We start from the raw sequence: 22,263 nt of genomic DNA, 5'->3' as shown, positions 1-22,263 counted from the left end.
AGACTAGCAGCATCACTGTGATCTGGAAATTTTTTAGAAATTCAAATTATTGAGTACCACCCCAGACTTACTTAATTGGAAACTCAGGTAGGGCCCAACAGTCTGTTTCAACAAGCTCTCCTGGTGATTCTGATGCATGTCAAAGTTTCAGAACCTTGAAAGGCACTGCTGAATGTTTCCCAGCTTGGTTTAGACAAAATTAGTTGACTGTCTTAAAAATAAAAAATAACTTAATTGATTAAAGTATATTGGCCGGGCATAGTGGCTCACGACTGTAATCCCAGCACTTTGGGAGGCCAAGGTGGGTGGATCACTTGAGGTCAGGAGTTCAAGACCAGCCTGGCCAACATGACGAAACCCCGTCTCTACTAAAAATACAAAAACTAGCTGGGTGTGTTGGCACGTGCCTGTAATCCCAACTACTTGGGATGTTGAGGCAGAAGAATCAGCTGAACCTGGGAGGCAGAGGTTGCACTAAGCCGAGATTGTGTCACTGCACTCCAGCCTGGGCAACACACAGAGTGAGACTGTGCCTCAAAAAAAAAAAAAAAAAAGTATGTGTACTATACTGTCACAGGTAGTAATTTGGAATTGCATTGAAGGTTCACAAACCATCTAACATGATAATTGTTGAGTATTGTATTTGATAAGATTATTCAAGGCATTTGTTAGGTTACTATCTTTAAACCACTCTTAAAACTATTTTGTGTGTGTACATTACTTTTTCCTAGTTTTTAAGGAAGAGTTAAGGACATTGAAGACAGTTCTTATGTTTATAAAATTTATAAAGTAGGGAAGAATGCAAGATAAACATGTATAAACACAAGGCAAATATATAAACATGTTTTATTTTAGGGTTAGCTACATTTCTGTGATTGGTAAATATGTTACAACGTAGGCAGCCTATCCCAACAGAAAACTTGGGTTTATTCATAAGCCAAAGAGCAAAACAGTACTTCATAGCACGTATTATGTCTTTCTTCAATTACAGTTGCATTCCCAATTGTAGTTACTAATTGCTTCAACAGAGAATCTAATATCTTCTCTCATCTGCTTTTGGGAAGCTATATAACTCTACTCCTATATTTCTCCCTACCCTTAGAAAAGTTAGTTTAGGTTCACTTGGGCTGTCTTTTGCTTACTGCAGGTGATACAGTATTTCCTCTCCAGTTTTGAAAAGAGGCTAATTGGATCTAAGCTTTAGTTTGATTTTTAGGTGCTTTAAGAACTTTTTAAGCTGGTCATGGTGGCACTGCCTGTAGTCACAGTTACTTGGGAGGCTGATGTGGGAGGATCACTTGAGCCCAGGAGTTCAAGTCCACCCTGGGCAACATAGTGATATGGTGTCTCTTTTAAAAAAAAGTTTTTGCGACAGAGTTTTGCTTTGTCACCCAGACTGGAATGCGGTGGCGTGATCTGAGGTCACTGCAGCCTCAACTCCACGGGCTCCAGCGATCCTCCCACCTCAGCCTCCCAGTAGCTGGGACCACAGGCACATGCTACCACGCATGGCTAATTTTTGTATTTTTGGTAGAGATGGGGTTTCACCATGTTGCCCAGGCTGGTCTCGAACTCCTGAGGTCAAGCAGTCTGCCCACCTCAGCCTCTCAAAGTGCTGGGATTATAGGCGTGAGCCACTGTGCCCATTAAAAAAAAAAAAAGAAAAAAATCCCAACTTTTTAAAGCAGAACTTCTGAGAAAAGAAATTCAGTTGCACTTGTGTATGTGTAGAATCTGATTTAACAAAGGGTTAAAATTACTCAGCCCGCTTGTACTTCCATTAGCAATAACTCCAAACATGAAATGAAATTCACAGAAACAGAAATTGTCATTGAAGCCAAGAAAGAGGTCTTTATTTCTAAGGCAAAAGTACTTGAAGTGTTGGAATTTCCTTGGGAGAATGTCAGCAAAAAAGACTTGTCTTTTTCTCAATTATAATTTGCAGCACAAGAGACTTGAAGTTTATGGAATTATGAAAGCCCGAATCAATAAAAATACTTGAATTGGATTTCTTGGTAGCCCAGAGATACCTACCTCTGTTATTGGAATTTTGCTTCCTAGCCTCTGTGTTAATTTTGCTAGGGTAGGCCTCATTCTCTTAGCCCTGACGAATTTAACTTTTTGTTAGATTTTAGTCTTCAGAAAGCCTCCTAAATCAGGGCTCCCTCTCTTTTCCCATGACTTCATTTTTCTATCTCAATTTTTTTTTGTTAATTTTTTTAGTATTTCTTAAGCATTTAGTGACAACACTGTGTTGTGTCACTTGTGGTTTTCCTTGGCATTGACCAGTCTCCACTTGATTTTGCACTTACTTGCTTCCTTGTTGAGGAACTAGTAATAACCCATCATGACTCCATAAAGTTACTTGATATTGAAATAGAGTGCTTTTATTTCTCAGGACTATTTTGTATGTTCATGTCAGCTTTACTCAAGTGTTTCAGAACTTTCAGAACTTGTTCATATCATGTAAGTCTTCCTCAGAAATACAAGAGACTTGCATATGACAGAAGTGGTAAAATACCTGTGAAAATATATTGCCTAATATGTATGTTTCTGTTGATATCTTTTGGAAGCAAGCACATTTTCCCTTTTTCCTTAAGGGCTAGAGGAGACACTAAGATGTTCTTCTTAAAAGCATTATTTCTTATCAGACAAAATTATAAATCTTTTAATTATTGTTAGTTTAGGACACAGTAAAATACTTTAATAACATTGGCAGGCTATCGCATATATTTCTGGGTATTAGTCTCAAGTTCACTATGTACTTTTTCATGAAAAACTATATAAATTGAGAGAGCAGCTGCGCCCTTGTTTGTTGCAGATCTTGATTTATTCTATTTTTAAAAAAAATTCAGAAGATATCTTTGTATCAAAAGAAATGCTAATGATTTTCTTTGGAATGTGGACCCATTTTAATCAGTACTGGCTAATCTTTCTCACTTTGCTGATTGCATGTATTTGTGACCCTTAGATTGTAGGGAATGGAAGTGAACAGCAGCTGCAAAAAGAGCTAGCAGATGTACTGATGGATCCTCCAATGGACGACCAGCCAGGGGAAAAGGAGCCTGTGAAAAGGTCACAACTGGATGGTGAAGGAGATGGGCCTCTTTCTGATCAGCTCTCCGCTTCATCCACCATTAACCCTGTGCCATTAGTAGGGCTCCAGAAACCAGAGATGAGCCTGCCAGTGAAACCTGGACAAGGAGGTTAGGATTGCTGCATTGCTTGCGTAACTGAAGGTTATTGTTTTTAATATGTGAGTGTCCACCCTGTACTAGGTTTTATTTAGAACAGGCAAAAACCATTGTCTACATTCTCTAGAATCTCTAAATTCTAAATCTAAAGGGATGTGAGAGGAGTAAAAATATATATACCATTCTGATTTCCTTTTAAATGTATTTCAGTTGTACCAAGGAAAGAGAAAATATAACTAAAGGAAACAGAGGGAATCTTTTTTTTTTTCCCCCCCAGAATGCTTAAAGACTTTTCAAAGAAAGAAGGAATATGAGTACAATATTTGAGAAATGGAGGGATAATTCTGGGTGAACAGATGTTTGCTCCAGACCTGTATAGCTCTATAGGAGCAGTTGCCAAGTTGAAAAAGGAAGACTAGAGCATGGGGCAGAAAGACATAGTATGGGAGGAGAAGGACAACTTAAAGGCTCATTTGGAAAAGCAAGGTGTTAAAACTATAGATGTTATTGGGAAAGGAACGCCAAAGAGATTGAGAGAACATAATGAAGTGGCTAAGATGATGAATAAGAGAAATAACTGTAACAGTGCAGGTCAGAAAGATGACAATTAGGCCAGGCGTGGTGGCTCACGCCTGTAATCCCAGCACGTTGGGAGGCCGAGGCAGGCGGATCACAAGGTCAGGAGATCAGGACCATCCTGGCCAACATGGTGAAACCCTGTCTCTATTAAAATACAAAAAATTAGCCAGGTGTGGTGGTGCGCACCTGTAGTCACAGCTACTTGGGAGGCTGAGGCAGGGGCATTGTTTGAAACCAGGAGGCAGAGGTTGCAATGAGCCGAGATTGTCCCACTGCACTTCAGCCTGGCGACAGAGTGAGACTCTGTCTCAAAAAAAAAAACAAAAATGACAATCAGAGATAGGAGTTTTCAGAGTGAAAAAATACTAAATGTATATTTGACCTAAATGTAAATTACAAAGTCAAAACAAATTAGAAGAGGCAGAAAAGTGAATCAAATCTGAATCTGATTGAGACTGACTTTAATAGCACTATATTTTGAGTATCCTTTGTCTGAAATGCTTGGGACCAGAAGTGTTTCAGATTTCAGATGTTTTTGGATTTTGAAATATGCCTTGCAGTGAGCTGAGATCCGGCCACTGCACTCCAGCCCGGGCGACAGAGCGAGACTCCGTCTCACAAAAAAAAAAAAAAAAAAAAAAAAAAAAGAAATATGCATATAATTGCCTGCTGAGCACCCCAAATCCAATAATTAGAAATCTGAAATTCCCCAAATAGTATTTATTTTAAGTGTCATGTAGGTGCTCAAAAGGTTTTGAAATTTGAAACATTTCATATTTCAGAGTTTTGAATTTAGGATACTCAACCTGTACCTAAAAATCTTGGTGTTTCTGACAGAGTTCTAGTGTGAGATTTCTGGCTTTCATGGGCATTTCTTTTAGGGTATGGCATATTATCTCATTAATACTTAAGTTTTTTTTATTTTTTTATTTTATTTTTTTTGAGACGGAGTCTCGCTCTGTCACCCAGGCTGGAGTGCAGTGGCGCGATCTCGGCTCACTGCAAGCTCCGCCTCCCGGGTTCACGCCATTCTCCTGCCTCAGCCTCCTAAGTAGCTGGGACTACAGGCGCCCGCCACCGCGCCCGGCTAATTTTTTTGTACTTTTAGTAGAGACAGGGTTTCACTGTGGTCTCGATCTCCTGACCTTGTGATCCGCCCGCCTCGGCCTCCCAAAGTGCTGGGATTACAGGCGTGAGCCACCGCGCCCGGCGTAATACTTAATTTTAGACCCTAAATGTTACTTGCAGATTTTTACTTGCTAATCATATCAACAAAATATCAAAGTGAAAATAATCACTTCCTTATTCTTTGTTTCTTTCAGATTCTGAAGCTTCAAGTCCTTTCACACCAGTGGCTGATGAGGACAGTGTAGTTTTCAGTAAACTGACTTACTTAGGCTGTGCCTCAGTAAATGCTCCCAGGAGTGAAGTGGAAGCCTTAAGGATGATGTCCATCTTAAGAAGCCAGTGTCAGATTTCACTAAATGTTACCCTTTCAGTGCCAAATGTATCTGAAGGAATTGTGAGGTGAGACTGGTTTATTGAAATATTTTAGTATTTACATCAGATCTCTGACCTGTTGCTTTAGAAAGAAGCAATAGTGAATAAAATACATATTAATACTTACTTTACTTGTGTAATGTTTCATTTACCTGACACTCATGTTATGTCTTCCAAGGACTGTAACCTTTGTGAAAAATGGTCACTTATTTGTAATAGTTTTTCATCCTCTTCCTAGTCATGTGTAGTACATTAGACTTTCAATGTTTTGGGGATAAATGAAATACATTGACATGAGTCAGCCTAAAAGATTATATTTTCCATGTTCCTTTGATGAAAATACAAGCTTGACACATTAGTTCAAAATGGAGTTTCATGCTGAGTTTGAAAGTTACAAAAATTTATTGTTAAATATTAACTATACCAGTACACCCCTTAATTTTTATGAGAAAACTGGCCAGGTGCAGTGGTTCATGCCTGTAATCCCAGCACTTTGAGAGGCTGAGAGGGGTTGATCACTTAAGTTCAGGGGTTCGAGACCAGCCTGGGCAACATGGTGAAACCCTGTCTCTACAAAACATAAAAAAATTAGCCAGGCATGGTCGCACGCACCTGTAGTTCCAGCTACTCAGGAGCCTGAAATGGGAGGATCACCTGAGCCTGGGAGTTGAAGGCTGCAGTGAGCTGTGATCATGCCACTTCACTCCAGACTGAGTGACAAAGTGAGACCCTCTCTCAACAAAACAAAAGGAAAAAAAGATGAAAAAACTGAGGCACAGAGAAGCCTCTAGAAATGGCTGTTTATACTAATAGAACAAATAACAATTGCAGATAGCTAACCAGATGTCTGTATCAACCAGCTAAATATACAGTTGCTCAATAAGTCAGACGAGTGCAGCTAAAATAAATTTTTTTCTGCTGTTACCAAAGATTCATGCTTATTTAAATTACCACATAAAATAGCCTTAATTCTACTCTACCACTAATAAATACAGTTAACATCTTGGCTTATTAAGATCTTTGCATATTGGTATGTGTATATGTCTATGTATGTGTGAATATACCTGCATATATATACGTACGTAATTATACAACTGTTAGAATCAACTTTTTTTGAACAACAGTGGAACTGTCCATACCATCTTGTACTTAGTTTTTTATCATAAACCTCTTTTCATGCCAGTAAATATGATTAAAAATTTTAATTTATGATGGCACATTAATGGGTTATACATAAATAACCCATCTCTTATATTAGACATCTTAAGGTTTTTATCTTTCAGAGAAAAAAGCATGACTAATGATAGCTAATTTTAATTATACGGGAATATCAGTGTTTTAGAAATAGGTATCTTTGAGCTCAATCTTTTTAGACTTCTGTTGATTTCCTTAGGATAAATTCCTAGAAGTAAACTTAATGAGTTTGTCTGTTTTTATTGCTTCTGATAACATTGCCAACTAGCCATCTAGAAATATTGATCCAGTTTATACTTTTATCAGCAGTATATAGAGTGTCCATTTCTCAGTATCCTCAGAAGTATTTTGGACTTTCATGGTGACAGAGTAATAGCTGTCTGTTGATTGTAGTAAAATAATCTGTATATGTAATTTTTCCCCTGAAGTATTTAAAGAACTATTTCACAAAGACTCACAAATTCTATTTATTAATGATAAACTATTAATAAAATTTGTTTAGCATTCATTTCTAAATGTTTCTTAGTCAATACTCATTCCTCTAACTGGAGTTATACTTTAATATATTTTTAATTTTATAAAAAAAGTTAGAAAGCTAGTTGGTCTTACCCCACATTTTCAGAGTTTTCATGAAAGTGCTTTCAAACTTGCATTAGATCTTCTTCCTAGGTATTTCCGTGATGAGCAAGGCCTTCTAGGCTTTCCCCATTAATGGCTCTACCCACGTAGCGTTGAAATTGCGTAGTTTCTTTTTAGACCTTTCATAGTTGTGCCTTAGTGCCCTGAATAGAGTCTGGAATGTTTTAGGTATCACATAAATATTCGTTGAATAAGTAGATTTTTGAATGAATGCTATCCCTTTGATTTTTTACTGAATGGCATTCTTTTGCTTTTATTCATGATTTTTTTTTTGAGTTAGCATTTTGTATAATCTCTGTCTTTATTTTTCATGAATAAAAAAAAAAACATGTTTCAGTCTGAGAAAAAACATCAGTTTTTTGTTTTTTTATTTTTTCATAGCAGATTAGGTCGTTTTTAAAGGAGATAATTAGAAACTCAGCTTCGCCAGGTGCGGTGGCCCACGCCTATAATACCAACACTTTGGGAGGCCTAGGCGGGCAGATCACCTGAGGTCAGAAGATTGAGACCATCTGGCTAACATGCCCCGTCTCTACTAAAAATACAAAAAATAGCCAGGCATGGTGGCACATCCCTGTAATCCCAGCTACTTGGGAGGCTGAGGCAGGAGAATCGCTTGAACCCAGGAGGTGGAGGTTGCGGTGAGCCAAGATCGCGCCATTGCACTCCAGCCTGGGCAACAAGAGCAAAACTCCATCTCAAAAAAAAAAAAAAACAGAGGCGCAGTTTCAGTGTATTTTGGGAGGCTAATTTACGTGTTAATCTTGTCTTTAGTTTGTTGCAGACTATATAAGAAATGTGCTTATTCATATTTTTTATACCTTTCTGTTTGCCTCCCTAAAACATGATACCATATAGTTTTTACTACTATGGAATTATGTAATCAATAGCTTCCGGAATTCACATAGGACTTACTTATTAAAATTTAACGTTAATATTAGCATACCAAATATATGATCTTCTTACTAGAAAGGATGAGTCTCACATCTTAATATAAACGTAGTGCAGATTGTTCATAATTCGTCTAATATCTCTATATCTTTTTCTCTGAACAGACTCTTAGATCCTCAGACAAACACTGAAATAGCAAACTACCCTATCTACAAAATCCTCTTCTGTGTCAGAGGGCATGATGGAACTCCTGAGAGTGACTGTTTTGCTTTCACTGAAAGTCATTACAATGCAGAGCTCTTCAGAATACACGTCTTCCGGTGTGAAATACAAGAAGCTGTAAGTCCTCAAGAGAAAACTCTCTGCAAATGAAACTTCACCAGTGCTCTCACTAGGTTGAAATGATTATGGTATTTATTATGGTCACTTATGAGCCAGATGAAGTTCTCTGCTAGTGTTTTAGTGATTCTAGCCTGATGGGCCGACATATAAATTAACTAAAAAATCGATTAACCAGAACTTTGTTGTTACTACTAAGAATGTCAGAGGAGACCTGTTGGCTACTTTTGATTGGGTTAAGTAAGCATTCTGGTTCTAACGTTGTCAGATTTGCAAACCATTCTTTTAAATCAGAACTTGTTAGGACTGTTTTCATTGTAATATCTTCAGATAGTTTCTAACAATTTAGGAAATGATTTTTAATTGGATTTATAGTGCTTACAACCATTTCTTTTTTAAAACCCCTTGTCTGACCACTTTCAGTGTTGCTTGCTTTATAGGCCTAACAAATTAGGTAATTTACCAAAAGAAATAAGTGGGATAAAGATAATCATTGCCTTCCAAAGTAGGTAACCTTTCATCCTTAATAAAAGTATTTTATATCTTTTGATAACAGCCCATTTCCTAACATGTCTGGTTGTAGGTAAGCCGGATACTTTACAGTTTTGCCACTGCCTTCCGCCGTTCTGCCAAGCAGACCCCACTTTCAGCCACTGCTGCACCCCAGACTCCTGACAGTGACATCTTTACCTTCTCTGTGTCTTTAGAAATAAAAGAAGATGATGGTAAAGGTTATTTTAGGTAGGGAATCTTATTTTATTCATGTATTAACATGCTGTGGTTCAGGGGAAATTCTAGGTCAGATTATAACTTTCATACCATAAAATGATTGCTTTTAAAGGGAGGGCTTTTAAAAAAATGTGGGTGATAAAGGAAAATAAATACATAAATTTAACAGAGGCAAAGTTTGAAGAATTTTAAAGCAATTTAAAAAAATTGTCATTTGGGGAACATGTTACTACCTTCTTTTAGTCAGATACCAAGTGGCTAACTGCTCATAAAAATATGGCCAAAGCGCCGGGTGCTGTGGCTCATGCCTGTAATCCCAGCACTTTGGGTGGCTAAGGTGGGCAGATCACCTGAGGTCGGGAGTTTGAGACCAGCCTGACCAACATGGAGAAACCTTATCTCTACTAAAAATACAAAATTAGCCGGGCGTGGTGACAGGTGCCTGTAATCTCAGCTACTCAGGAGGCTGAGGCAGGAGAATTGCTTGAACCTGGGAGGCAGAGGTTGTTGTAGTGAGCAGAGATCCTGCCATTGCACTCCAGCCTGGGCAACAAGAACGAAACTCCATCTCAAAAAAAAAAAAATATATATATATATATGTGTGTGTGTATGTGTATAAACACACACATATGTATATATACACATATGTATATATACATGTGTATATACACATACACACACACGTGTATATATGTGTGTATATATGTATATACGTGTGTGTATATATGTATGTATATGGCCAAAGCTTAGCTGGATTTGTAGTTATATTTGTTTTACTGATTGTATTTGCTTGTTTTAGTTGGTTGATTTACTTGTATTAGTAATCGAAAAATCTTAAGCATTTTCAAGTCAGGTTTTCCCAGTAAAGTTATCTGCATACATTGGAAGGGGAGAAATAAGGTCTGTATCTGAAGTCTAATCTTCTGTAGGGTTAGAAGCACTGATTTTAATTTTTAAATGTAATGATAATTCTTTGAGTGGTGGAAAAAAACATGGAATAGAAGTCAAAACTTAGCTTTAGTTTAATTGTTGTTACTATTAACAGTGTCCCCATTTCCAAGTTTCTTTACATCTGTCAATAATTTCCTCATTTATTAAATGAGGTGGCTAGACTCTAAAACCCTCTCTCACTTTAAAATTTTGTGGTTGCAAGATGACTTGATTTTTTAAAAATTATAGCCCATGTCACAAAATGATTGTATTATAATCAATAATTGCATGTCTGTTTCCTCCATGACTACTTCATTAAATTGGTAAAATGAAGTTATATAAAATTATGAATATTTCTAATATTTTGCTTTTAAATTAAGAAGCACAGTGATTGGTTTATTAGACTATTTATTAGAAAAACTGATAATTCTTAGTCTCTCTTCAGACTTTGGAATTGTCATGCCATCTGGTGGCGAATTTAGTGTACAGTTCAGCTTAAACTTTGAGGAGTAAAGTATGAGGCATTGTGCTCTGTGCTTTCTAATTATATACATTTCTATTCTCTCTCTTTTTTTTTTTTTTGAGGTACGCCTCAATGCTGTTGCTCAGGCTGGAGTGCAGTGGTACAAACATGACTCACTGCAGCCTCAACCTTCTGGTCTCAAGCAGTCCTCCCACCTCACCCTCCTGAGTAGCAGGGACCATGGATGCACACCACTATGTCTGGCTACTTTTTTAAAAAAATTTTTCTAGAGATGGCGTCTTGCCACATTGCCCAGGTTGGTCTTGAACTCCTGGGCTCAAGTGATAGTCTTGGCTTGTCCAAGTGTTGGGATTACAGGCATGAGCCACCATTCCTGGTCATTTCTATTCTCAAAGCAATGCTGTGAGATAGTCCTTCCTGCAGTGTACCTTCGTGCCCTGCAAAGTGGAAATTATTATCTGTATAATTTTAAGTAGTTTTTTACCTTGTTAAGCAACCTTTAAACTAAATATTTTTTCTTTCTTTTTTTTTTGAGACAGCCTCTCTCTGTCACCAAGACTGGAATGCAGTGGCACGATCACGGTTCACTGCAACCTCCGTCTCCCGGGTTCAAGCAATTCTCGTGCCTCAGCCTCCTGAGTAGCTGGGATCACACGCGCCTGCCACCATGCCCGGCTAATTTTTTGTATTTTTTAGTAGAGACAGGGTTTCGCCGTGTTGGCCAGGCTGGTCTCAAACTCCCAGCCTCAAGTGATCCATTTACCTTGGCCTCCCAAAGTGCTGGGATTACAGGCATGTTTCACCACGCCTGGCCTTTTCTTCTTTATTGAAAATATTTATGTAATTTTGGTCTGTAAATTCTAATTATTAAATAGGAAAGATTAAGATCCCTCAGAAGTATCAGTATAACTTCTCTTCCTTCTGAAATCAGGCATATTCAAGGTAGAATGATCATAAACATCTTTGTTCTATTTACCCTCATACTGACAAAGTGCTATTACAGAAAATCCCTAGATGGTCAAATTTGCTTTTCACGTTTGTTAGGACTTTGTTTTCCTTTTGCTACATGACTTTACTGAATTTCTGGTTTATAATAAATACTGTTGTGTTAACTTAAATTTCATTTTTTTTTTGAGACCGTTTCGCTCTGTCGCCCAGGCTGGAGGGCAGTGGTGCGATCTTGGCTCACTGCAACCTCCGCCTCCCGGGTTCAAGCAGTTCTCCTGCCTCAGCCTCCCAAGTAGTTGGGATTACAGGCGCCTCCCACCACACCCGGCTAATTTTTGTACTTTTTAGTAGAGATGGGGTTTCACCATATTGGCCGGGTTGGAACTTAAATATATTATTTCAGTATAATGATCAATGTACCTAAATATATTAGGTTAAATATGTTTAGGTATAATAATAATTGTATGTTATACATATAAATTATATAGTAGTTGTATAATTATTATGCTATTATATAATTGTATAAAACCTATTATTTACTTACTATTATACCTAAATATTTTTACCTAAATATTATACCTAAATAATAATTATGCCGAAATAATTATTATACCTAAATGTATTAGGTTAACGCAACAGTACTTTAGATGTATGAAATCATAGCAAAATATACCTTGGTTTGTCAGATTTAAATTTGTCAAATGCAGTTCCTCTTATCCAGTCATTCTGTAATATGTATGGGAATTTATCTGCAGAAATAATCATTGAGGTTTTCAAAGAATTATTAACATGAATGTTCTTCAACGTATTGTGTATAATATTAATAGCAAATTTTAAAAGTAGAAATTAAATGTTGAATAGAGTAGTAAAACATGTTGGTTCATGGATATTACTTATCCCCTGTCCAACTCATATTTGTGTATAACACAACACAAGATTTACTATGGTTTTACTTTAACATAAATATAGACAAAGTGTGATAAGAATAATGCTCTTCTTATTTCTGAAAAAGTCTAATTTTTAAATTATTATTATTATTATTTTTTGAGACGGAGTTTTGCTCTTGTTGCTCAGGCTGGAGTGCATTGGTGCGATCTTGGCTCACTGCAACCTCCTTCTCCCGGGTTCAAGCAATTCTCCTGCTTCAACCTCCCGAGTAGCTAGGATTATAGGTACCTGCTGCCACGCCTACCTACTTTTTGTACTTTTAGTACAGACAAGGTTTCACCATGTTGGCCAGGCTGGTCTCAAACTCCTAACTTCAGGTGATCCACCCCCCTCAGCCTCCCAAATTGCTGGGATTACAGGCATGAGCCACTGCGCCTGGCCAATTTTTAAATTTAATTATAATTGGAAACCTGCTTCTCCATTTTGCCCATGGGAAAACTGAGCATTTGTTTGTTTGTTGAGATAGGGTCTCACACTTTTTTTTCTTTTTGAGATGGAGTCTCTCTTTCTCACCCACGCTGGAGTGCAGTGGCGCAGTCTCAGCTCACGGCAACCTCTGCCTCCCAGGTTCAAGTGATTCTCCTGCCTCAGCCTCCCAGGTAGCTGGGATTACAGACATGTGCTGCGATGCCCGGCTAATTTTTGTGTTTTTAGTAGAGACAGGGTTTTACTATTTGGCCAGGCTGGTCTTGAACTCCTGACCTCAAATGATCCACCCACCTCAGCCTCCCAAAGTGCTGGGATTCCAAGCATGAGCCACCGTGCCTGACCTAAATTGAGCATTTTCATTCAATGCACCATTCAAAACACTTCTTTTTTTGTTTTACTTAATCCACTTACCATCCTCCTGAGATAAATTGGGTAGTTTATATTGTGCTTATTTATAGGTAAACCCAGGGAAATTAAGCCTGGACTTCAGTTTCTTATTTTATACAATAGAAATTAAATACTAAATTCTCAGCTTGGATACATTCAATGATGTAGTTATTAGACCAGAAATATAATCTAGGACCCTGGCATTCAGTGAGGTGCACACCCGCTGATTACACTCTCCATTCTGCTTCATGTTACTGTAGCCCTGTAGATTCCGGACACCAAAGACAACTTTCTATCTGTTGTTGTTTTAAACTACTAAACAATGAGATTATATTTACTTGAGCATCCAGAGAACATAGAGACCAGTGTATCTATTAGCAGTTGAAAATTGAGACCCTTCCATTTCAGAGTTGTGAAAACTCTGTCACAAATATTTAACAGTTTGGTATGCAAAGATTTTCTTTGAACATTTCTGTCATTTTTAGACTTCTTTGCTAAGGTTCTTTGATTTTCTAATGGAAGTATTCAAAAATGTTCTTGAATTAGTATAAATAGTAATAAAGTGCAGAAGGGCTTCAAATTAGTATTTGTTTAGGGCTACCTTTAATTTTGAGTAGGTATTCAGAGCTTTCATCTAGCCATTTACGGTAGCTACTAATGGTTCTATTGCCATTATCTTAAAGTTGTACAGAAATAAGATAAAATTTAGATTTTTTGCATATTGACTGATGGCCACAGACATTTACCTTTGAGAACAATGAGCTAGAGAAAGTGGTATGTGGGAGAATAGGGGATTATTTTGTTAAACTGTCATTTTAAGAACTTTGCTGTGGTTCGCATCGGTAATCACAGCACTTGGGGAGGCCGAGGTGGGAGGTTTGCTCGAGCCCATGAGTTTGAGACCAGCCTGGGCAACATAGCAAGACCCATCTCTACAAAAAATTAAAAAATTAACCAGGCATAGCGGCGTGTAACTGTAATCCTCGGTATCCTGGAGGTTGAGGCAGGAAGATAGCTTGAGCCCAGGAGTTTGAGGCTGTAGTGAACTATGAGATTGTGCCAGTGTACTGCAGCCTGGGCAACAGATCAAGATCCTGTCTCAAAAAAAGAAAAAGAATATTTTTACCTTTTTAATTAAGCTGATGTTTATTAACTTTATCACTAGTTAGTATTTTATAATTATTATACTGGTTTATAATAAAGATAACAGTGCTTAAGGGAAGTGTTGGGCAACAGCTTATTATTGGCCATATCTTCCTCATTTCTATTACTTTTTAAAGATAACTTTTTTTGAAACTCAAAAGATCTATGATTAAGTATGTTTTTCTTCATGATATATTTAAGCAAAGAAGGTGATAATAATTTATCTGTAAAACCCAGTTATAAATATAAAGGAAAGAATACTTACTTTTTTTGAGTTCTGTATGTCAGATGCCATGCAAGATGTTTTACAGCAACAAAAGAGAGAAAATTGAGATTGTTTTAGGGGACGTAGGAGTGATTTTTCTAGCTTTATAAATGCTTTAGTGGTTTACCTGCAAATATCAAATGGTATTTTCTTTTTTTTTTTTTTGAGATGTAGTCTCACTCTGTCACCCATGCTGGAGTGCAGTGACGCAATTTCGGCTCAGTGCAACTTCTCCCTCCCTGGTTCAAGTGATTCTCCTGCCTCAGCCTCCTGAATAGCTGGGACTATAGGCCTGTGCCACCACACTCAGCTTATTTTTATATTTTTAGTAGAGATGGGGTTTCACCATGTTGCTCAGGCTGGTCTCAAACTCCTGACCTCAAGTGATCCACTCACCTCAGCCTCCTAAAGTTTTGGGATTACAGGTGTAAGCCATCATGCCCAGCCTCAAATGATATTTTCACATCAAGAGGCATACAATGATTTTTTTCTTTTTTGTTATTATTTGCAAACCAGGCACAGAAAAGAATCAGAGATTTGAGGTCTTTGTTTAAAAAAAATGGTTCTAGTATGTGACAAGAAAATGCTTTGCAAAATTAATGAAACATGTTGGTCTACAGTGCAGTTCCCAAAGATAAGGACAGACAATGCTTTAAACTACGCCAAGGAATTGATAAGAAGATTGTCATCTATGTGCAGCAAACAACTAATAAAGAACTTGCCATTGAAAGGTAAGCATTTTTAGTAAGTTTAGCTTAAATATAAATTTTGACTTTTATCAATCTAATGGCATAGTTTTACACTGTATTAAAAAATGTATTTTCAAAGTATTTTGTTCCCTAGGATATTATTTTGTTTACTGAAGTCAGTGCTTCATTACTTTGAAATAGCTACTAGAAATCATCAGCTAATATGCTCTCTTCAAGTATGTGGTAATAAAAGGCAAACAGAATTAGCTTATCTTGAAGCAAGGATTATTATTTTAGCAACACAAATGTATTGATAATTCTAATGTGTCCTCTTTTCTATCGGCAAGAATTTGTTTTTAAAGTGGCCTAATTTAAACGTTCTTTTGTGTTATCTTTTTTCTTAAATTTATGTCAGTTCTTTTTTTGCAGGTGTTTTGGTCTTCTCCTTAGTCCAGGAAAAGATGTACGAAATAGTGACATGCACTTACTAGATTTGGTAAGAATTTATTTTTGCTAGAAAGTTACATACTATTTCCTCAGTAAAGGTTGTTTCATTTTTTCTCATCTGAATCTAATGTTAAAACATGTTTATGAAGGTGATCTTTTAAGCTATAAAACAATATACAAAGATAAGGTAACTTCCTTTTTCCTGACTAGCTATTTACAAGTCTGACTTCGGATAAGCCTTGGTCTGTTAACTGTGGTGATGATAAAATTCTTGTTTAAATATTTGAGTACGGTTGATGTGATAATCAAAAGAGAAAATTTATTGAAGAATTATTTATAGACTCTCATGTATCCTTACCAATAGTAGGAGTTATTAGTATTATTCCCATTATCTGAAAATCTTTATTTTCAGAACTTAAAATTATATGGTGATAATTCACTTGAAAGAAGAATCCAGCATCAGATTTAGGTTGTGGATTTTCTTAACGTGTATACAATTTGATATGTTTCATAAGCATTTACATATAACTTCAGGACAGTTGCATAAATAATTGCCACATTTTTTTACCATACATGTAATCATTCACATACACTTATCTGATCCTCCTCCATATTCTTATATTTTTGCAGCTTCTGGTTTTTAAAGGCAGCAAGACAGGGGTTAACTGTTGTTCACTCACTTTGGCATTCAGATTTATCTTTACTCTTTTTTTCTAGGAATCTATGGGCAAAAGTTCAGATGGAAAGTCCTATGTTATTACTGGGAGCTGGAATCCAAAATCCCCACATTTTCAAGTTGTAAATGAAGAAACTCCTAAAGGTGATACTATTTGTTGACATCATGAACAGAAATTTTAGTCTCAAGAAGATACGCAAAACTAAGGACCACTTCTTTAACCAATATCCAGTGTTTACCTAATTCTGGTGAAACCAAAGAATTTGAATAGTTCTTCAGTTTATTATTAAATTTGATCTATAAGCAAAGTGTCACTTTTTCCCACTTTTCCATCCTTTTTTTCATTTTTTGCTTCCCCTTTTTCTTTTCTTTCTTTCTATTTATATGCTTATTTACTTACAGACTTCTAGGTTTTATTTTTGTACAGAGGTAATCCATGCAATAAATGGTTAAAAATTTCAAAGGATTTACAGGGAAAAGTGAGTCTACCACAGTCCCCACTGCTCCGTCCCAAAGGAATCACTGTTAGCAGTTTCTTGTGTAGGTTTTCAAATACTCTATGCCATAAAGTATCTGGAAGATATTTCATATGCTCTTTGAATGACATTTAATAGCTGCATATTATCCCATTCTGAAAGTGTAATTTGCTTAATAAATGCCTCTTATTGAGCATTTTCCCTCCTTCAATTTTTTGTTATTAATAGCAGTATAAATAAATAGTTAAAGGATATAAGCAGACCATTCAAATACCATTGTTAACCAAGTTTAAAACTTGAGAAGTCTCAGTGTTGATGAGGGTGCCATAAAGAAGTCATATGCCACTTGTGCAGAAAAATCTGACAGTACAGTGGGGTTTTTTTTTGTTTGTTTTTGTTTTGTTGAGACAGAATCTCACTCTGTCACCCAGGCTGGAATGCTGTGGTGCAGTCTTGACTCACTGTGGCCTCTACTTCCCGGGTTTAAGTGATTTTCCTGCCTCAGCCTCCCAAGTAGCTGGGACTGCAGGCATGTACCACCACACCTGGCTAATTTTTGTATTTTTAGTAGAGACGATGTTTCACCATGTTGGCCAGGCTGGTCTCATGGGCTCTAGTGATCTGCCTGCCTTGGTCTCCCGATGACAGTACAGTTTTAAAAGTTTTACAGTATATACTACTGTCAGTTACTTTAAAATAATTCTCAGTGTGGAATTTTTTTTTGAAACCAGTTATTTGTCTAATTATTTACATGTTTAGTTGATACTTAAGGTATCTTGAAAGTTTATAATGAAATAGCTTTTATGGAATCTTATGAGCAAATACATTTGTGTTTCTGATTTACCTCTTCAGCCTCTCTCTTTCTTTGTTTAGATAAAGTCCTGTTTATGACCACAGCTGTAGATTTGGTAATAACAGAAGTACAGGAGCCTGTTCGATTTCTCCTGGAGACAAAAGTCCGTGTTTGCTCACCTAATGAAAGATTATTCTGGCCCTTCAGCAAACGTAGTACTACTGAAAATTTCTTTTTGAAACTAAAACAGGTACTGTACTTTTCTATTAATATAGAAGGGGGAATAAGAAGGGAGAAATCACTTCTGAGACTGATTTGTAAGCTCTCAGATCTTTAAACAGTCATGTGTATTTTAAGAGGAAAAATTATATTTTTCGTATTTTCCCACCTGTTTATTATTTTCATTACTCTTCGTTTCTTCCCAAAGATCCGCATTTCCATTTGGTCTCATTTTCTTTCAACCCGAAGAACAGCATTTCTTTTAGTGTAGATCTGCTAAAGATGTATTCTCTTAAACTTCTCTAGGTGAAAATGTCTTTTTTTGGCTTTCATCCCAGTAGGATATTTTCACTGGATAGGATTCTGGTTGACTTTTTTTTCTTTAAAGATGTCATTCCTATTCTTCCAGCTTTCATTTTTATTGTTGTTGTTGTTTGTTTGTTTGTTTGTTTTTGAGATAAAGTCTTGCTCTGTCACCATCCAGGCTGGAGTGCAGTGGCGCAATCTTGGCTCACTGCAACCTCCGCCTCCTGAGTTCAAGTGATTTTCCTGCCTCAACCTCCAGAGTAGCTGGGACTACAAGTGGGTGCCAGCATGCCCGGCTAATTTTTGTGTGTGTGTGTTTTTAGTAGAGATAGGGTTTCACCATGTTGGCCAGGCTGGTCTCGAACTCCTCACCTCAGGTGATCTGCCCACCTCGACCTTCCAAAGACCTGAGATTATAGATGTGAGCCACCTTGCGCAGCCAGCCCTTCCATTGTTTTTGATGAGAAGTCAGCGTTCATTTATGTTACTGTTCCTCTAGGTATAATGTGTCATTTTCTTCTTGCTGCTTTTAAGATTATTTATCTTTGGTTTTCAGATGTTTAACTGTGACATGATTAGGTATAGTTTTCTTTCGGTTTATCCTGCTTGGGATTTGTTGGGGTTCTTGCATTTTTAAATTTATGCTTTTTTAATTTTTTTTTTTTTTAAACCAGATTTGGGGGAAATCTGGCCCATTATTTCTTAAACTTTTTTTTCTGCCCATCTCTCTTCTCTTTGATTCTGGGATTGTAATTATCTATATTTAGAGCTTTTGATATCTCTGAGGCTCTATTTTTTCCCAGTCTTTTTTTCTGTGTTTTCTTCAGATGGGATACTTTCTATTAATATGTCTTAAAGTTCGCTGATTTTTATCAACTTCTAATCTGTTAGTCATTCAATGAATTTTTAAAACATTTTCTGTATTTTTTGTTTTTAAAATGTCTGTGTGGTTCTTTTATTATCTCTGTTTTCTCTTGATTTCCTATTTGTTCTTTTATACTGAGCAGATTTTCTTTTAAATCCTTAAGCATAATTAACAGTGCAGCCACTTTAGAATTTTGCCTGCTAATTTTCATGTATGATGATGCATATTTTTGTTTCTTTGTAATTTTGGATTACATGTTAAACATCTTAAGTGATACATTGTAGAGACTGTATTCTGTTACTTTCTTTTGAAGAGTCTTGATTTTTTTTTTTTTTTTTTAAATTGTGCAGTTAACTTGATCAAAGTTAAACTTCATACTTTGTCTTTCCTGTGGGTGGGTAGCAGCTAAAATCTCTGTTCCATTCTTTTATTCTTTTTTGGCCCCCCGTTATTCTTTTTTTTTTTTTTTTTTTTTTTTTGAAGCAGAGTCTCACTCTGTAGCCCAGGCTGGAGTGCAGTGGCCGGATCTCAGCTCACTGCAAGCTCCGCCTCCCAGGTTCACACCATTCTCCTGCCTCAGCCTCCCGAGTAGCTGGGACTACAGGTGCCTGCCGCCTCGCCCGGCTAATTTTTTGTATTTTTTAGTAGAGACAGGGTTTCACCGTGTTAGCCAGGATGGTCTCGATCTCCTGACCTCGTGATCCGCCTGTCTCGGCCTCCCAAAGTGCTGGGATTACAGGCTTGAGCCAGCGCGCCCGGCCCGGCCTGCAGTTATTCTACCACCTACTGCTTCCATTTTTTACTTTCCTTTGTAGCAAAACTCCTTGGAAGATATCAAGGTCACCACTGATTTAAATTGCTAATCTGAGTCCTCATCTTGACCTGTCTGTAGCATTTGCTATAGATGGTTACTTTCTTTTCGTTAAAGCTCCTCTTTCTCTTAGTTTTCAGGACATCTTAAACTTAACATGTCCAAAAAGATTCATTATCTCATCTCCATCTAATCACTTCTCACCAGCTAGAGTACAATAATCCTCATCTGAGTCATCATTTATAGCAATAGCCTTTTTTTTTTTCTTTCTTAAAATACTGATGGGGTTTTGCCATGTTGCCCAGCCTGGTCTTGACCTCTTGGGCTCAAGAAGTCTTGACCTCTTTGGGAGGCTTGAGGCTGCCTACCTCAGCCTCCCAAAGTGCTGGGATTACACTACATGAGCCACCACACCTGGCCTAGCAGTAGCCTCTTTACCCATCACATTATTTCTATCTTTGTCCCCTCATGATTTCTTTTCAACATAATAGTAGCCTAAGGTCAGATCTTACCACTTGACTGCATCAAACCCTCCAGCCTTGTTTTACTCAATAAAAGCCAAAGTTTTACTCAGTAAAAGCCGAAGTGCTGGGATTACAGGCTTGAGCCACCGCACCTGACCTTATTTTTTATTTAGTAGAGATGGGGTTTCACTATGTTGGCCAGGCTGGTCTCGAACTCCTGACCTCATGATCTGCCTGCCTCGGCCTCCCAAAGTGATGGGATTACAGGTGGGAGCCACCGTGCCTGGCCCTATTTTTTATATTTTTAGCCAGAACTTTTACATACTGATATGCCATGTAACATACTTTTATATTGTTAATTATCTGCTTTGCATATTAGAGTCCTCCACTAAGGAGAGATTCTTAATCTGTCTTACTCACTGATTTATGCCAAGTACCTGGAACATAGTAATTCTCAGTAAATATATGTTGAATTGATTTTATTTACATGCAACTTCTGTTTTCTATTATATAAAATTAAAGTGTTGTATGTGGGACTTACTTGAATATACTTTTCCATATTACATTTTTTTATTTTGATAGCAAGAATTTTGACTCCAGTGTACCCAAGTTAGCCCTATTGGGTATATTTAGAAAAAGGAAATAAGCAGAGCAGGCATAGACACTTCTTTCCAGTGTTGTCCTAAGAGACAGAAAGTAAGCCTGAGTTCCAGCACTGTTCTTCCAGCTCTTCATTGTAGCAGGAGTAGAGGATTATTAGCACGGGGTCATCATCTAGAATTTGAATTTGAAGTCAGAGCACATGGATTTTTCTGCTAGCTTGTTAACTTTGAGCAAGTTCCCTCAACTCTCTGAGTCTCAGTTTACTAAATTGTAAATTGTCAGCATAATAGAATCTTCCTCATAGTGTTAAAAACTGTACAACATGCTTAGAATAGTTCCCAGTACATAGTAAGTTCTCCCTACACATTTGCTGTTATTATTGAGAAGAATTATACAACCTCTGTGGGATACCAAATTAATAAAAAAGCGCTAAGTCTTGAAATCAGAATAGCATTGATGATTTAGATGGAGGGCGAGCCCCGGGAGAAGAATGCATCAGAAATTAAACCAGTTTACAAATATAACTTTGAAAATTTAGAGATTAAGAGAGAATGATCTTTAAAAGTTTCTAGATGGTCTGTAATCCCAGCCTTTGGGAGGCCAAGGATCCCAAAGGATCCCTTTGGGCGGATCGCCTGAGGTTGGGAGTTCGAAACCAGCCTGACCAATATGGAGAAACCCCGTCTCTACCAAAAATACAAAATTAACCAGGCCTGGTGGCGCACGCCTGTAATCCCAGCTACTTGGGAGGCTGAGGCAGGAGAATTGCTTGAACCCAGGAGGCAGAGGTTGCAGTGAGCCGAGATCATGCCATCGCACTCCAGCCTGGGCAATGAGCAAAACTCCATCAAAAAAAAAAAAAAGTTTCTAGATGGTAAATACAAATTAGTTGTATACATATTTTTTATTTTATATATATATGTATTTTTTTTTTTTTACTAGCCTGAGAGTAGTCGTATAATACTTTTTAGTAAAAAGTTTTATGTAAAAATAGCTCTGTTTAATTAGCGTTCTTTTTTTTTTTTTTTTTTTTTTTTGAGACGGAGTCTCGCGCTGTGTCACCCAGGCTGGAGTGCAGTGGCGCGATCTCGGCTCACTGCAAGCTCCGCCTCCCGGGTTCAGGCCATTCTCCTGCCTCAGCCTCCGAGTAGCTGGGACTACAGGCGCCCGCCACCACGCCCGGCTAGTTTTTTGTATTTTTAGTAGAGACGGGGTTTCACCTAATTAGCGTTCTAACCCTTTAATCTCATTTTAGTGAACATAAATAAGATTCCCCTGATCTTGCATTTCCTTTGACATCTAATGTTATACAACC

At 37.3% G+C, this 22,263-nt stretch overlaps 1 protein-coding gene across 3 annotated transcripts in view; it reads left to right on the top strand.

The window, feature by feature from the left end:
• Positions 1-22,263, top strand: part of RABGAP1 (RAB GTPase activating protein 1) — a 166,931-nt gene that overhangs the window by 41,700 nt on the left and 102,968 nt on the right. For all 3 annotated transcript variants that reach the window (XM_025359966.1, XM_025359967.1, XM_025359968.1), the window contains exons 3-10: positions 2,972-3,206; positions 5,096-5,300; positions 8,162-8,336; positions 8,920-9,077; positions 15,220-15,330; positions 15,718-15,784; positions 16,453-16,555; positions 17,761-17,930. In XM_025359966.1, coding sequence (XP_025215751.1) covers positions 2,972-3,206; positions 5,096-5,300; positions 8,162-8,336; positions 8,920-9,077; positions 15,220-15,330; positions 15,718-15,784; positions 16,453-16,555; positions 17,761-17,930 — 1,224 coding nt within the window. The remainder of the gene's footprint in view (positions 1-2,971; positions 3,207-5,095; positions 5,301-8,161; positions 8,337-8,919; positions 9,078-15,219; positions 15,331-15,717; positions 15,785-16,452; positions 16,556-17,760; positions 17,931-22,263) is intronic.

This window comes from Theropithecus gelada, chromosome 15 (assembly GCF_003255815.1).
Source record: "Theropithecus gelada isolate Dixy chromosome 15, Tgel_1.0, whole genome shotgun sequence".
Classification (NCBI taxonomy): domain Eukaryota; kingdom Metazoa; phylum Chordata; class Mammalia; order Primates; family Cercopithecidae; genus Theropithecus; species Theropithecus gelada.
The sequence above is the reverse complement of the archived record's forward strand: the minus strand, read 5'-3'. Positions and strand labels throughout refer to the sequence as shown.